Source organism: Pelobates fuscus, chromosome 1, assembly GCF_036172605.1.
Source record: "Pelobates fuscus isolate aPelFus1 chromosome 1, aPelFus1.pri, whole genome shotgun sequence".
NCBI classification, from domain to species: domain Eukaryota; kingdom Metazoa; phylum Chordata; class Amphibia; order Anura; family Pelobatidae; genus Pelobates; species Pelobates fuscus.
This window is the reverse complement of record NC_086317.1, coordinates 315513673-315528829: the sequence shown is the minus strand read 5'-3', so window position 1 is coordinate 315528829 and position 15157 is coordinate 315513673. Positions and strand designations below refer to the sequence as shown.

Sequence of the window (15157 nt, the reverse complement as noted above, 5' to 3'; positions counted from 1 at the left end):
TTAGAGCTGTATGACAGACTGGTGCCATGAGACTCCAGACACTATGACCAGTTCAGTTAGGTGAAGCAGATAAAGTGCTTTACTACGACAAGTTAATGGGACACTAAAGGCAAAGTGCTGAGGATTGACACAGTTATTTGCTGGTATTTTATTCAGAACAACCTTAAAAGTCTGTTATGTGGCTGAGTCCCTAGAGTTTACCAGGGCTGCCCACACAAGAAATTCCACAAGAAATGTGGTAAGGAGACAGTATGGCCATTATGATGGAGACAGATGCCAGTTTTAGAGTGATGAAATAAGAGGTCGTTTTTCTCCTTCCCACATTTTTCTCAGAAGTTTACTCCAAGCACCATAACCACTTCATTTTACACATGTACATGGTGCAATGGAGCCTGTATGTGACTCATTTCAGGAACAAACACTGTACATACAGAGATATTTAGGCTACCTGCCAGAGGTGTAACTATGGGCAAACGTTCAAAGTAAATGCTTCTCCATGAGAAGCGTTTAATTGGACCATGATCGGGCACCCCTGACGTTAGACGGGGCATAAAATGTAGCACAAAGAGGCTATGGATGCTATCCCAAGGTGTTTGGGTTTTTTTTTTTTGGGGGGGGGGGGTTGTCTTTTGTCAGCTTGTTTAGGAGTATTATGTTGCTGTTCACTAAAATGTGAATTTTCCCAGAAACCTAAAAGGAATGTAAAGTGAAATTAAAATGTTGAGACAAAATTGAAAAAGTCAACCGTTTTTAGTCTTAGGTTTTTTTTGTCCTAAAATTTTACATTAATTTGTATTCCTAGCAGTTTACTTTCCAGTGGAAAACCCCTTTGAATTTGCACATTTGGGTAGTGCAGGCAAATTTTCTTATATCCACATTTTAACCTTTCCATTTCTCTTTTCTTATTACTTAAAGGAATATAAACCACATATGTTTTGGCGCAACATGATCGATGCTTTTTACCAAAGCCTTGTATGCTTTTTCATCCCTTATTTTGTAAGTAGAATGACCTTCCAAATATATATTACTGACTGATCAAATAATTTAAAACAACTGAAATATATCTTTGTTTTACAGACATTCTATGATTCTGGTACAGATTTGTTCACATGGGGAACTCCAATTGTTACGTGTGCACTTGTTACTATTATGCTGCATTTAGGTATTGAGACCAAAACTTGGGTAAGTAAAAAGCTCCTTATGATTACCGTAGTTTAAAAAAAAAATAGCTTATAATTATGTTTATGGGTATAGTTTTATTTATTTTTTTTAAATTGCTTCATGTTCCACAGCAGAACAATTTTACTCCTAGAAATTACTTTACACAAATTTATTTTGACAATAATTCACAACTTTAAAAATCCCTTCAGGAGTTCTCCTCTTGTAGATATGTTCATACTGCGAAATAGATCTGCGAAATTCTAAACATGCTGAACGCCAAACAAAATACTAATACATATTTAAAAAAACAAAAACTCATCTCCTTATTTTATTTCTAGACGTGGATCAACGTGGCTTCCATTCTATACAGCATTTTCCTGTTTTTCATTGTGGCTTTGATCTATAATTCATCTTGTCCAACGTGCAACCCTCCTTCAAATCCATACTGGACAATGCAGAATCTAATGGCCAGTCCTTCATTTTATTTTATTTGCATTTTGTCACCTGTTGCTGCATTATTACCCAGGTATTTTATTCTTTGTATGATTTTATTTTACCACGTCACCTCATTATTATTGTTTCTTTACATATATATTGTTTATTTTATATTTCTCAGTTTTGTTATAAATCACCCCATAAGAATGTTCTGATACTTTATAGTCCCATTTTTACCGCGATCTCAGTGAAACAAGACTGCTTATCTAGCTGAACATTCAGTCATGTTATTATACATAATATAAAATTCATTTCTACACCATATATTCCAGGTGCCTAATGTTTACCTTTTTTTTTTTTTTTTTTTTCTTTTCTTTTTTTTTTCTTTCTTTTTTTTAGTGGGTTCCAGTTCAATTTCAGCTTTTCATAAATGACTTGATAAATTATGCATCATGTGATCAGATATGTACAGCTTAATCTTAATTTTGTTATCTAAAAAGCAAAGAAAACAAGTAATCTTTGTATGTGTTTGCTGATACGAGTAAAAAGGTCAACAACATGGGTTTTACATGTATTTTTAATGAATACATGTAAAACACATAAGTGCCAAAATATCTACAACCTTCATGTAGTGGTGATGGCACTATAAAACTTTTTTTTTAATTATTAATATTATAAAAAGTAATGTTTGCATTTGTCTAAAAATGTACCTTTTGTGGCTGAAAAACAGACTAGAGGAATGGGCCCTATGCTTATCATGATTACTGGATCTCTGTGTTAGCAATTCATGTGCTGTAGGTTTGTTGATGATATCACTCACTTAATTGGACAACCAGTTAGTTCCTAGTTGTTGAGCTCAGTGGCGCTAAACATAAGACAGGTAGTTGCCCAGAGTACCTGCCCTGCAAACACAGTTGCATTAGAAGTCTGTGATTGGACAGTCACAGAAAGTCAATGAGAAAAATGCATACATTGTGAGTTTGTGTGTGTATGTCAGTGTGCATCTGTCAGTGAGTGTATGTCAGTGTATGCATCATTGAGGGTGTATGTCTGTCAGTCAAAGTGCATGCATATTGGTCTTAAACAGGAAGAGTTGTGGCCTGACAGGAAGGGGCTATTTTAGATTAGGGGGGTGCCTGAGTTTTATCATGCCTAGGGCAGCACAAATCCAAAATACACCACTGAGTACAAAAGAGGGATTTTATTTATGTATTTATTTAATAGAGTTTTAGTGTGGAGTGGTCCTTTAAGCAATAAACTAGAATGAGTAGGATGAATGCAGTTTTACTTTTTTTTAGTTAATGTGACAATCTTCAACAGGATAGGCTCCCAATATTGTAACAAAACATAAACAAGAAGCATGTGTAGGTGTATGAGGAATGAGTGATATATTTTATAGAAAAAAAAAAACACTATAGGGTCAGGAACATAAACATGTATCCCTGACTCTATAGTGTTAAAACCTTCATCTAACCCCACCCCCTCCCCCGTAAAATACTAAAATCTTACCTTTAATCCAGTCTGCCGATGCTGGCTCTGTCCCTGATCTGCCTGCTTGGCTGACATTATTAGAAGTGGCGATCTGAGCCAATCACAATGCTATCCCATAGGAAAGTATTGGATTGGCTGATAATGTCAGGAGCCAGATCAGGGGCAGAGCCAGCACAAGCCAAATAAATCCCTGGCCAATCAGCATCTCCTCATAGAGATGAATTGAATCAGTTTATGTCTATGAGAAAAGTTCAGTGTCTCCATGCAGAGGGTGGGAGACACTGAATGCCTGGATCACTGCCCCAGAAAGCACCTCTCGCAGCAATCTGAGGAGACTGTGTTTACCTCAAAAGGTGTGCAGGGACGAACTATACTAACCAGAACAACTACAATAAGCTGTAGTTGTTCTGTTGACTATGGTGTCCCTTTAACCCCTTAAGACCGCAGGACGTTCTATGCCGTCCTTATTTTGGTGGCTCTAAACGCCCCAGGACGGCATAGAACGTCCTGCGATCTTTTGTACTTACCCGGTCGCCGGCGATCCCACGCTGGCGATCGCGGTATGGGGGACTTACCTGGGAGCCCAGGGAGTCCCCCTCTGTCCTCTTCGGCCCCCCAGGGCCATGTGATCGCGAGGTCCTTGCGAGGACCCGGCGATCACATGGACGGCATAGCCGTCCATGTCAGTGCCAGCAGGGGGAGTGCCTGTAATGACAGGTACTCCCCCTGCTGCCTGAAAATAAATAATATATACTTAGATCATATATATATATTTATTATGTATATGATCTAAGTATATATATATACACATAAATATACATACACTGTGTTTCTAGCACTATATTTAGCCCTGTAACTTTCCAAGACACCATAAAACCTGTACATAGGGGGTACTGTTTTACGCGGAAGACTTCGCTGAACACAAATATTAGTGTTTCAACGACGATATAGTCAGTGACAGTGACATGTTTTGCATTTTTCACACACAAATGGCACTTACACTGACGATATAATTGTTGTGATACGTTTTACTGTTTTGAAACACTAATATTTGTGTTCAGCGAAGTCTCCTGAGTATAACAGTACCCCTCATGTACAGGTTTTATGGTGTTTTCAAAAGTTACAGAGTGAAATATAAGGTTTGCGTTTCAGTTTTTTCACATTAAAATTCGCCAGGTTGCCTTTGAGACCATATGGTAGCCCAGAAATGAAAATTATCCCCATGATGGCATACCATTTGCAATAGTAGACAAGCCAGGGTATTGCAAATAGGGTATGTTCAGTTTTTTTTAGTAGCAACTTAGTCACAAACACTGGCCAAAATTTGCGTTCAAATTAGTTTTTTGCATTTTCAAATATTAACACTAACTTTGGCCAGTGTTTGTGACCAAGTGGCTACTAAAAAAGACTGGACATACTCCATTTGCAATACCTTGGGTTGTCTACTTTTGCAAATGGTATGCCATCATGGGGGTAATTTTTATTCCTGGGCTACCATATGGTCTCAAAGGCAACATAACCAATCTGGCGAATTTCAATGTGAAAAAACTGAAATATGTAACACGTTATATTTGACCCTGTAACTTCCCAAAACACCATAAAACCTGTACATAGGGGGTACTGTTTTACACGTGAGACATCGCTGAATACAAATATGTGTATTGTATTGCAGTAAAAGCAAACAGTATTTTGACATTCACAGTTAAAATGTCACGTAGAACTAAAACAATTTTAAAAATTCTTATTTTCTTCCATTTTTTTATATTTTTTTCATATTAAATTATGTTCCATACCTAAATATTTGATGTTAAACGAAAGCCCTGTTTCCCCTGAATAAAATGATATATAATAAGTATGGGTGCATTTAATATGAAAGAGGTGAATTACGGTTGGACAGACATATAGCGCAAATGCCAGGTTTTGTTTACGGTTTTTTTGGATCACAACTTGTACATTTGGCTGCGGTCTTAAGGGGTTAAACCAAATGAACATGGAAAGTAAGATTCTGGTGCATTTCAAAATGTATCTAGTGACTGTTTGAATTATATATTATTAAAGAGGACCCATATGTTTTTTCACCTTTGTGTGCTGTTTTTCAATGTATATAAAGTTTTAGTATATGTGACTGATGCCCGGGGGTTCGACTGGGTGAATATTATATGATAGAATTTTGACATAATCAAGAAAGCTGTGAGATGGAAGCATTTTTCACTGTTTTGCCTGTCACTGAATATCCTGTATATAGCTGGTTTAATAAAAAAAAAAAAATGTATTGTTTTTTTGTTTTTTTTTTGCCATATGCACTATATGTTTTGATTAACTAGTTTTAAAACTTTTTCTTGATCATAAACATCTCTAACCTTTTTTTGTTTTTTTGCTGATTTTTCTTCATTTGTATTCTTATTTAATACATACTTTTCGTAGTCTGCTTGAGACCATAAATCATAGCACATCACGTTGACATGTTTAGAGCATTCTGGCAAGATGTGCCATATCATCACGTCTGTCTGCCAACAATTCAGAGACCCTGTCCTGAATAACAACAAATATTACAGCGTCCTTGCCTACACATAAACTCAAAAGACTGTGTTCAGGTCATTGAAGTCTATACTCATGTAGCAATGCACATAGTAATAGAGAGGAAGTACACCTTCTTTTAGTTTGTGTATGTATGTGGCTACATAATACTGTGTTAAGTTAAGGTAAATCATATCTAATACAATTTTTCCTTCATTTGTAGCGGACTTTGTATTTTATAAGTAGGTGATTCTTAACCCCTTAAGGACGCAAGACGGACCCAGTCCATCATGCTGGAGAAGCACTTAATGCCGCATGACGGACCCAGCTAAAATTAACCCCAGATCGCGGCAGTGCCGCCGATCGCGGGGTTAACACTGTTGCTGGGTGCCTCAGAGTAAGTGGAAGACCAGCAACAGCAAATCGCGATGTCCCAGCGCTCGTGATCGCTGTGACAGCCAGTTACAGTGGTCACAATGCTGCTGGGATATCAGATCCGCCTCCCTCCACCTCATGTGATTTTTTTTTTTTTTTTTTTTTATGGAGAGAGACGGATCGTTGTTACATTGTGTCCCTGAAGAGAATAAATTGTCTGAAGAGGTTCCAAATCCCCTTTCCCCTGCTTTTTTTTTTTTTTTTTTTTTTAAGTAACTCTTTCCCTGCTGATTGATCACTGCCAGCAGTGATCAAAATACAGATCACAGTACTTTACTGTGATATAGTTTTTCTTTTCCTTTTTTTTTACCCTAAGGGGTTAAATTTTAATATTTTATTTTATGAATTTGTGATTTAGTTGGGGTGGGTGGAATTTAGTGGGAATTGGGGAATTTAGTGGTAAGCTAGTTAGGGGTGAAAAGTTTTAAAAAAATGAAGTTAAAGTTTAGGAAGTATAGCACAGAGGAGGCTTATGCCCTGTTAGCGGCCGATTTAGAGGTGACAGACACTGCCTCAGAGAGTGACGCAGGGAGTGATGCAGGGGACAGGGACTATGTGCCAGATACTGCAGGACCATCAGAAAAAATCACTGATTCCCCTGATGCTGAACATGGCGCAGATAATTTTTCACCAGATATTGCAGAGTTCACTGCCAATCCTGGCATACAGGCTGACCTGTCTGGCTATAATGTGCTGGATTGTATGTAGCTGTTCTTGGGGGATAAGATTTTTGGGGAGATAGTCACCCAGACTAATCTGTACACTGAGCAGTATCTGGCACACAATCAAGGGTCTCTCATCACCAGGAAAGATAGATGGTACCCCACCAGTGTGCCAGGATTGAAACAATTCTGGGCTCTGACAATGCTAATGGGCATAATTTAAAAGTCCACCATAAGAATGTATAGGTCTAAAAACGATAATTGCAATACCCCCATTTTTCCCCAGACAATGAGTAGGCCCAGATATAAAGATATACTGCGATTTATGCACTTTAGTGATAATACGAAGTGTCCCCCAAAAGGTTATCCGCAGTATGATCTTCTATATAAAATACGCCCTCTAATTGCCCACTTTAACCCCTTAAGGACACATGACGGAAATATTCAGTTATGATTCCCTTTTATTCCAGAAGCTGTGCCCTTAAGGGGTTAACGAAACATTTACCACTATTTATACCCCCAAAAAACATATTTCCATTGTCGAATCCCTCATAAAGTTTAAGGGAAGACTGGGATTTAAACCGTACATCCCATCCAAAAGATCCTGATATGGGATAAAATTGTATAAGTTATGTGAAAGTGGCAATGGCTATGTTTATACGAAGGAAGGGATAGCCACCTTGATCCCCAGGTTGCCCAGATATAGTAGGGATAAGTGGGAAAATTGTCTGGGACCTAATCATGCCTTTACCTAACAAGGGATATCACTTGTATATCGATCATTTTTACAACAGTATCCCACTTCTAAAAATGCTGTACTGCTTTGAGACTGTGGCCTGTGGCACTATTCGGAAGAGTCACACAGGTTTCACAAAGGCTCTAGCAGAAAAAAGGGGGGGGGGGATAAAAATGAAGTTTTCATCCTAATGATGAACACACTCACAAGGTAGCAGTTTGTGCCCTAGAGGAAATTAAACTGGTGCCAGTCTGCATACAACATTACAATCGGCATGACCTGTCCGATCAACTGATGCAGCCGTATTTGATCATGTGAAAGACCAAGGCATGGTACAGAAAAGTGGGCATATATATAATGCAGATGGCAATCCACAATGCCTTTTGTAATCTTTAACAAGGCAAATGCTGAGCTGAAATGCACGTTTCTTTCATTTCAGTTTCAGCTCATTTCTGGGCTGCTTGAGTGCCACAGAGGGGCAGCTTTTTATGCGACTTAGCTTTTTATGCGACTTAGACACCATAATGGGGAAGATAGACTTCTCCACACAGCATCCGGAGTAAGGAGGCCAGGCAGCAAAGATGAAGATAAAGGTTGCACAACCTGCAATGATTTAAAAGACACAATTTCAACACCATGTTTACTACAATAAACTCTAGTGGTTATTTTGCTTGGATTGTTCCTTTGATACATTTATTGTAGAAGTTAAAACAAACGTAGGCCTCACCTTAATTAAGATAAGCCTTCTGAATCATTTGCCTTTAAAGTAGATACATTGCTTGAAAAGTTTTTCTAACAGATTGTCATCATTTGAAAAACATATCCAAATACATTAAATCAAGGCCTTAGCATGTTGTGTGACCTGTAACTGTGTTATCATTTTATTTAGCCCTCTGACAATCCCAATATACTAATGGGTGGCATTGATTTTTTTATTTTATTTTTTTGGTTAGTCAGAAATTGGGAGAACCCAGTTTAGACACACACAGATGAGCAAAGTATAGAAATAATGAATTCTTGCCAGAAGAGTTCTGGACAGTAGGTTCTCCACCTACAGCAGGAACATACACTGCAATAAATGATTGGTCCTTTTATTCTAGGACAGAAATCCAGACTACATCATGGCAATAAAAGGATGTGCCCTATAGGCACTGTGCATTGTCTGTGTATATTTAACGTCTCCTGATGCTTTTCATGCTATTTTGATGTAATAAAGCTAACATTTTATTGCCCCAATTAAGCCAGGATTTCTGTTGTGAGTATAGGACCCAGTGTTGATGGCATTGTAGTCATACATTTTTATTTAAATATATCCACTTTGAATAAAATATTGGACATGTCCCATCCGAGGATTTGTAATATTTTTGTTTGTTTTTGTTGTTTTAATTCCCACTAACTACTTACCTCTGTCCTGGAACTGGAGCATTACCCTCATGTTTGCTTCCTGTCAATAATTGTTATAAGCGTTTTGCACCTGTCAGTCAGCATATAGAGAGGAAGAAAATGGGGGGTATCTTGTAATTTACATCTGCTACTATCATCACTCTACTGATACAGGATGATTTCATGTTTGTTTTTGGTTTTTTTTTCATTTTACTTTTTCTCATATAGGTTTTTGTATAAGTCTGTTCAAGGAACCATGTTCCCAACGCAAGTACAAATTGGGCGACAGATCCTTAAAAACCATCCAGAATGTCTTACTCATTTACTCAACAGACTGAACTCAAACACCGAATCTTCACCTGAAAAGCAAAGCAATACTACTATATCAAACCTCAGCGACTTTAATTTTGTCAGAAACCAAAGAGAAACCGATGTGCAACAAGAGAAGGAGGGACACTTTCCATCATTGCAAAGTACCATTAGAAGTCCGACCAGCGTTGAACATGTTTGTCTCAACCCAGATGCTTCTGTTATTAAAAAACAGGAATACCAGAAAGGAGAAAGCGACATTTTATATCATCGGAACTCTATTGTGTCAGATTCCCTGCTCAATTGGAGCACTTCATCTACAAAGCTGGACCAATCTGATGTTAGTCTAATTAGCTGGATGACTTCTACTCCTTTGTTTAAAGAAGGTAATCAAGCAAAGCATCAGTCAGACAATGCGGAATACAGGTCTAAAGAGGATATAATTTTACCAACTGATCCTTATATCACCAAAGACCGGGAAGATGTGGCAACATGCAATATAACTTTCCACCCAGAAAGGACTGCTAGAACAGGGGAGCTGCAGGAAACAAAATTTTTATGATAACTACAGAACATGGTTAATTTATATTTTCTACTTTGCACATTGAACTTCAAGTTAATTTACTTAAGAAAAAACTTTAGGTACCAGAGACTGCTTTGTATTATATATAAGAGCTTTACAAATATTATATATATATATATATGAAAAGTTTTTAGTAATATTTTGATACATATTTTTTATTTGGAGGGAGTATAAAAGATGCTATTGCATTGGGGTTAAAACATACTGGTTAACTGGCTTTACCAAAAATTTATTCTGCAAGAGAGAAAAAGATATATAAATATATAGTTCTATATTTCCATAGTCATAGTTTCTATTATTTGTACCATCGTTCGAATGAATGCTTCTGTGCTTGTCCTCTAAAAAAAAAAAAAGAAAATATATATTTTATTTTTTTCAAATCAGTCAAATCACTGATTCATACACCAGACATCTACCTTTTTAATGTAAGTCATGAAATGTATTTCTACATTTTCATAAACCAGGTGGAATTGGTAAATATAAAGAAGAGTAAACAGCATCACACAGCATTTGTGCTGAAATCTTGGCATTGTAATGTAGTTCATCCAGGTGTGTGCACATTAGTAGTGTACTTTATAATATATAGTTTTAAGATGACTTTCCAAAAAAGCAGTTAAGAATTATGTAATCACTTGTTAATTAACCTGGACTTTTAGCAATAATTGTTTCATCATTGTTAGTGACCTTGACATTTTGAATGTACAATGGTCTAATTCATAGCATTCTTTAGGGAATAAGGAATGCATTCAGCATACAATGCCAAGTTTTTGTTTGTAATGTTGAGTTTTCCATGATACTTGAACACTTTACTTTTTTTTCTTCATTTTCTTATGTTTAGTGATTTTGAATATTGTGCATTAAACCTGCAAACCATCCTGTTTTGTGGGCTTTCAGGTACTCCTCAGTTGATCAACCATTTTATCAAGGATTTGATGCATCAAAATGTGCCAACATATTTTTGAGATCCTGATTAGTACCTGTCAAAGTATTTGGAGACTCAGTTGAACAAATATGAAGGATGCTTGAGGAACTACTCAGATTGCAAAATTCCCCATGTTGTCCAGTTTGTTTGTTTTTGAGCAGAGCTGAAAGTCATTATTTATTGAAAAAACATCTCATGACAGATTCCCATCATACAAGATCCTGTACGCATGTAACGAGTGCCAACCTCTGTTCCATGCTGTTTAGATGAAAGGTTTGTGTTGAGATTTACATTTCAAATTAAGAGAAAATAAAATTATAAAAAGAAAGTTTTATTATTGAAGAAGTCTAAACCCCCTAACCCAACTATTGATTAAAACATGTTTTTGGATGCAATCATCATTTTGTCTCTCTTTAAATGGCTTGTAAGCAACTTTATGTGCTCACAATGATTTATATTTATTATTTGTACCTTAACTTTTTTTTTTTTTATCTTAAATCTAAATTAGTTTCCAGTGTCTTGATATACACAACATCGGTATATGGTGTGGTATAATTATTTATAAAATAAATCCGCCAGCACTATTGTAATATAACATGGCAACCATGAGAGATTTTTAGTCATGACAGATAACTGCAACAAACACTGGTTATTTCAGTGCCATGCTGAATATTAAATTGAAATTAAAGACAAAATAATATTTAGCGTCCCTTATTAGAGTTTACAGCAAACAAGTAGCAAATGCTTTTATTGATGTTGCAAGGGTACCCAGGGTCGGTGCAAGGATTTTTGCCGCCGTAGGCAAAACATTTTTTTTATCCCTCTCCCACATATGACATCACAATGCCCCACCCATATGATCTGCCATACAAACTAACCCCAGTGCTGCACACAGTGTGTGTTTACGTTAAAAAGCCTGCAGGTACAGGCTATAGACATCAGAACCACTACATTAAGTTGCAGGGGTTCTGAGGACTCTAGTGTCCCTTTAATGTGAGGTAAATTAGAGATTAGTGTCACTAAAATATACTAGATCACCTACTTACAACCAGATGAGGATGGTGATGGGCTCTGGCTGCAGTATGGCTCCACTGGTCTGGGGTAGAAGAGGATCTCTGGAGGCTGTTTGTAACTGTGGTCACAAAATTCAATGTTCTGGGAGAACGGGAAGCAGCTCCATTTTTGGGGGGGTCCCTTACACAGCTCAAGGTCTGGGCCCCAGGGCCTGACGGTGAATATGCCCATAAGTCCACCTACATGTTCCACCCATGAGTTCGCTGACAGGGAGTGGAGTGTGTAGGCAGGGCCGCCATCAGGGGGTGACAACCATGACTGTTGTCACGGGCCCAGCGGCCCTGGGGGGCCCGGACTGCTCTGGCAGTCCTGGGCCCCACTTTCTTTCCCTGCACATATAGATAGCGAATATCGCTATCTATGTGTGCAGCCGCGGCCCCCCGGCTCCCTGTTACCACAGTCCGCAGAGGGGGCCCAGGCAGCACACAGCTTCTCCTCTCTGCTAAGAACTCATGGCAACCGGGTCTCGCGAGATTTATTAGAAGAGAGAAGAGAGGAAGCTGTGTGCTGTCTGGGCCCCCCTCTGCGGTAACAGGGAGCCGGGCCCCCCCCCCACCGGACCACCAGGGATGGAGTCTCCCTCTCCCCCCTCCCTGGACAAATGTAAGCAGGGAGGGGGGGAGAAACAATTGCATTTAGTTTACACATTGCACATTTACACACACACACACACACACTGCATACACTAACACAACACACACACACACACTGCATACACTAACACAACACACACACTGCATACACTAACACAACACACACTGCATACACTAACACAACACACACTGCAAACACTAACACAACACACACTGCATACACTAACACAACACACACTGCATACACTAACACAACACACACTGCATACACTAACACAACACACACTTCGTACACTAACACAACACACACACACACTGCATACACTAAAACACACACACACATTATTTATAAAATAAATCCGCCAGCACTATTGTAATATACATGGCAACCATGAGAGATTTTTAGTCATGACAGATAACTGCAACAAACACTGGTTATTTCAGTGCCATGCTGAATATTAAATTGAAATTAAAGACAAAATAATATTTAGCTTCCCTTATTAGAGTTTACAGCAAACAAGTGGCAAATGCTTTTATTGATGTTGCAAGGGTACCCAGGGTCGGTGCAAGGATTTTTGCCGCTGTAGGCAAAAAACATTTTTTATCCCCCTCCTACATATGACCTCACAATGCCCCACCCATATGATCTGCCATACAAACGAACCCCAGTGCTGCACACAGTGTGTGTTTACGTTAAAAAGCCTGCAGGTACAGGCTATAGACATCAGAACCACTACATTAAGCTGCAGGGGTTCTGAGGACTCTAGTGTCCCTTTAATGTGAGGTAAATTAGAGATTAGGGTCACTAATAATATACTAGATCACCTACTTACAACCAGATGAGGATGGTGATGGGCTCTGGCTGCAGTCTGGCTCCACTGGTCTGGGGTAGAAGAGGATCTCTGGAGGCTGTTTGTAACTGTGGTCACAAAATTCAATGTTCTGGGAGAACGGGAAGCAGCTCCATTTTTGGGGGGGCCCCTTACACAACTCAAGGTCTGGGCCCCAGGGCCTGACGGTGAATATGCCCATAAGTCCACCTACATGTTCCACCCATGAGTTCGCTCACAGGGAGTGGAGTGTGTAGGCAGGGCCGCCATCAGGGGTGACAACCATGACTGTTCTCACGGGCCCGGCGGCCCTGGGGGGCCCGGACTGCTTTGGCAGTCCTGGGCCCCACTTTCTTTCCCTTCACACATAGCGAATATCGCTATCTATGTGTGCAGCCGCGGGCCTCCGGCTCCCTGTTACCACAGTCCCAGTGGTGTATCCTGGTTTTGTGCTGCCCTAGGCAGGACAAAACTCAGGCGCCACCCCCACCCAACCTTTCCCCCCTGCCCCGCATTCTAAATACACACACACACACATTCACTGACAGATACGCATACACTAGCTAACAGAAACACACACTCGCTAACAGACACACTCACACTCAGTAACACACACACACTAACAGACACACACACACTCACAGGCAAGCGCACGCTAACAGACGCACGCTAACAGACACACTCAACCACATTAACACATTTTTTAACATTTATTTAAACACCCCCCCAGCCTCCTTACCTTTGGGAATGCTGGGGGGGTGTCTCTTCCTCCCTGGTGGTCCAGTGGCTGCTGGGCGAGCGGCGCGGGCGGGCGGCTGGCGAGGGAGCACTTCCTCTGAGCTGTCTGCTCAGCTCCCTCACGCACCTCAGAGGAAAGGGATTTAGGGGTGATTATTTCTGATGACTTAAAGGTAGGCAGACAATGTAATAGAGCAGCAGGAAATGCTAGCAGAATGCTTGGTTGTATAGGGAGAGGTATTAGCAGTAGAAAGAGGGAAGTGCTCATGCCATTGTACAGAACACTGGTGAGACCTCACTTGGAGTACTGTACACAGTACTGGAGACCCTATCTTCAGAAGGATATTGATACCTTAGAGAGAGTTCAAAGAAGGGCTACTAAACTGGTTCATGGATTGCAGGATAAAACGTACCAGGAAAGGTTAAAGGATCTTAACATGTATAGCTTGGAGGAAAGACGAGACAGGGGGGATATGATAGAAACATTTAAATACATAAAGGGAATCAACACAGTAAAGGAGGAGACTATATTTAAAAGAAGAAAAACTACCACAACAAGAGGACATAGTCTTAAATTAGAGGGACAAAGGTTTAAAAATAATATCAGGAAGTATTACTTTACTGAGAGGGTAGTGGATGCATGGAATAGCCTTCCAGCTGAAGTGGTAGAGGTTAACACAGTAAAGGAGTTTAGGCATGCGTGGGATAGGCATAAGGCTATCCTAACTATAAGATAAGGCCAGGGACTAATTAAAGTATTTAGAAAACTAACTGGGCAGACTAGATGGGCCGAATGGTTCTTATCTGCCGTCACATTCTATGTTTCTATGTAAGCGCCACCCATGTCCCGCCTCCATGCACCGCCTCCAGCCACACCCTACACAATCTTTAGACACAAGGAACAAAAGTGTAATAATCCCTTCGAGGCCCCAGTAGAGACTACAATTGAGGGCTAATGGGCCATGGAGGGGGGTCTTTCTAGCAGAGGCTATCTCAGTGTCCTTTAGAGAGTGTGTTAGAAAGAATCTCCTCCAGGCCCTATTAGAGACTACAATGGAGTCTAATGGGGCCTGGAGGGGGGTCTCTCCAACACTCTGGTTCCTATTCACAATATAGCAACACAACATAGCTCGCTGATACCTAGGCCAAGTTGGCTCCTCTTACCTTAATTACTGTTGCTGGGTGGCAGTCTGTGGGCTTGCTGGAAGGCTGTGGGTTTACTGGCTGCGGCTGGCAGGCTGTGGGCTTGCTGGCTACTGCCGGCAGGCTGTGGGCTTGCTGGCTGGTA

At 39.8% G+C, this 15157-nt stretch overlaps 1 protein-coding gene across 1 annotated transcript in view; it reads left to right on the top strand.

The window, feature by feature from the left end:
- ATP10A (ATPase phospholipid transporting 10A (putative)) overlaps positions 1-9765 on the top strand; it is a 184986-nt gene extending 175221 nt beyond the window's left edge. The window contains exons 18-21 of the mRNA XM_063459159.1: positions 916-996; positions 1078-1182; positions 1500-1687; positions 9049-9765. Of these exons, the coding sequence (XP_063315229.1) occupies positions 916-996; positions 1078-1182; positions 1500-1687; positions 9049-9691 (1017 nt within the window). The 3' untranslated portion in view covers positions 9692-9765. The remainder of the gene's footprint in view (positions 1-915; positions 997-1077; positions 1183-1499; positions 1688-9048) is intronic.
- The last annotated feature ends 5392 nt before the right edge of the window (positions 9766-15157 follow it).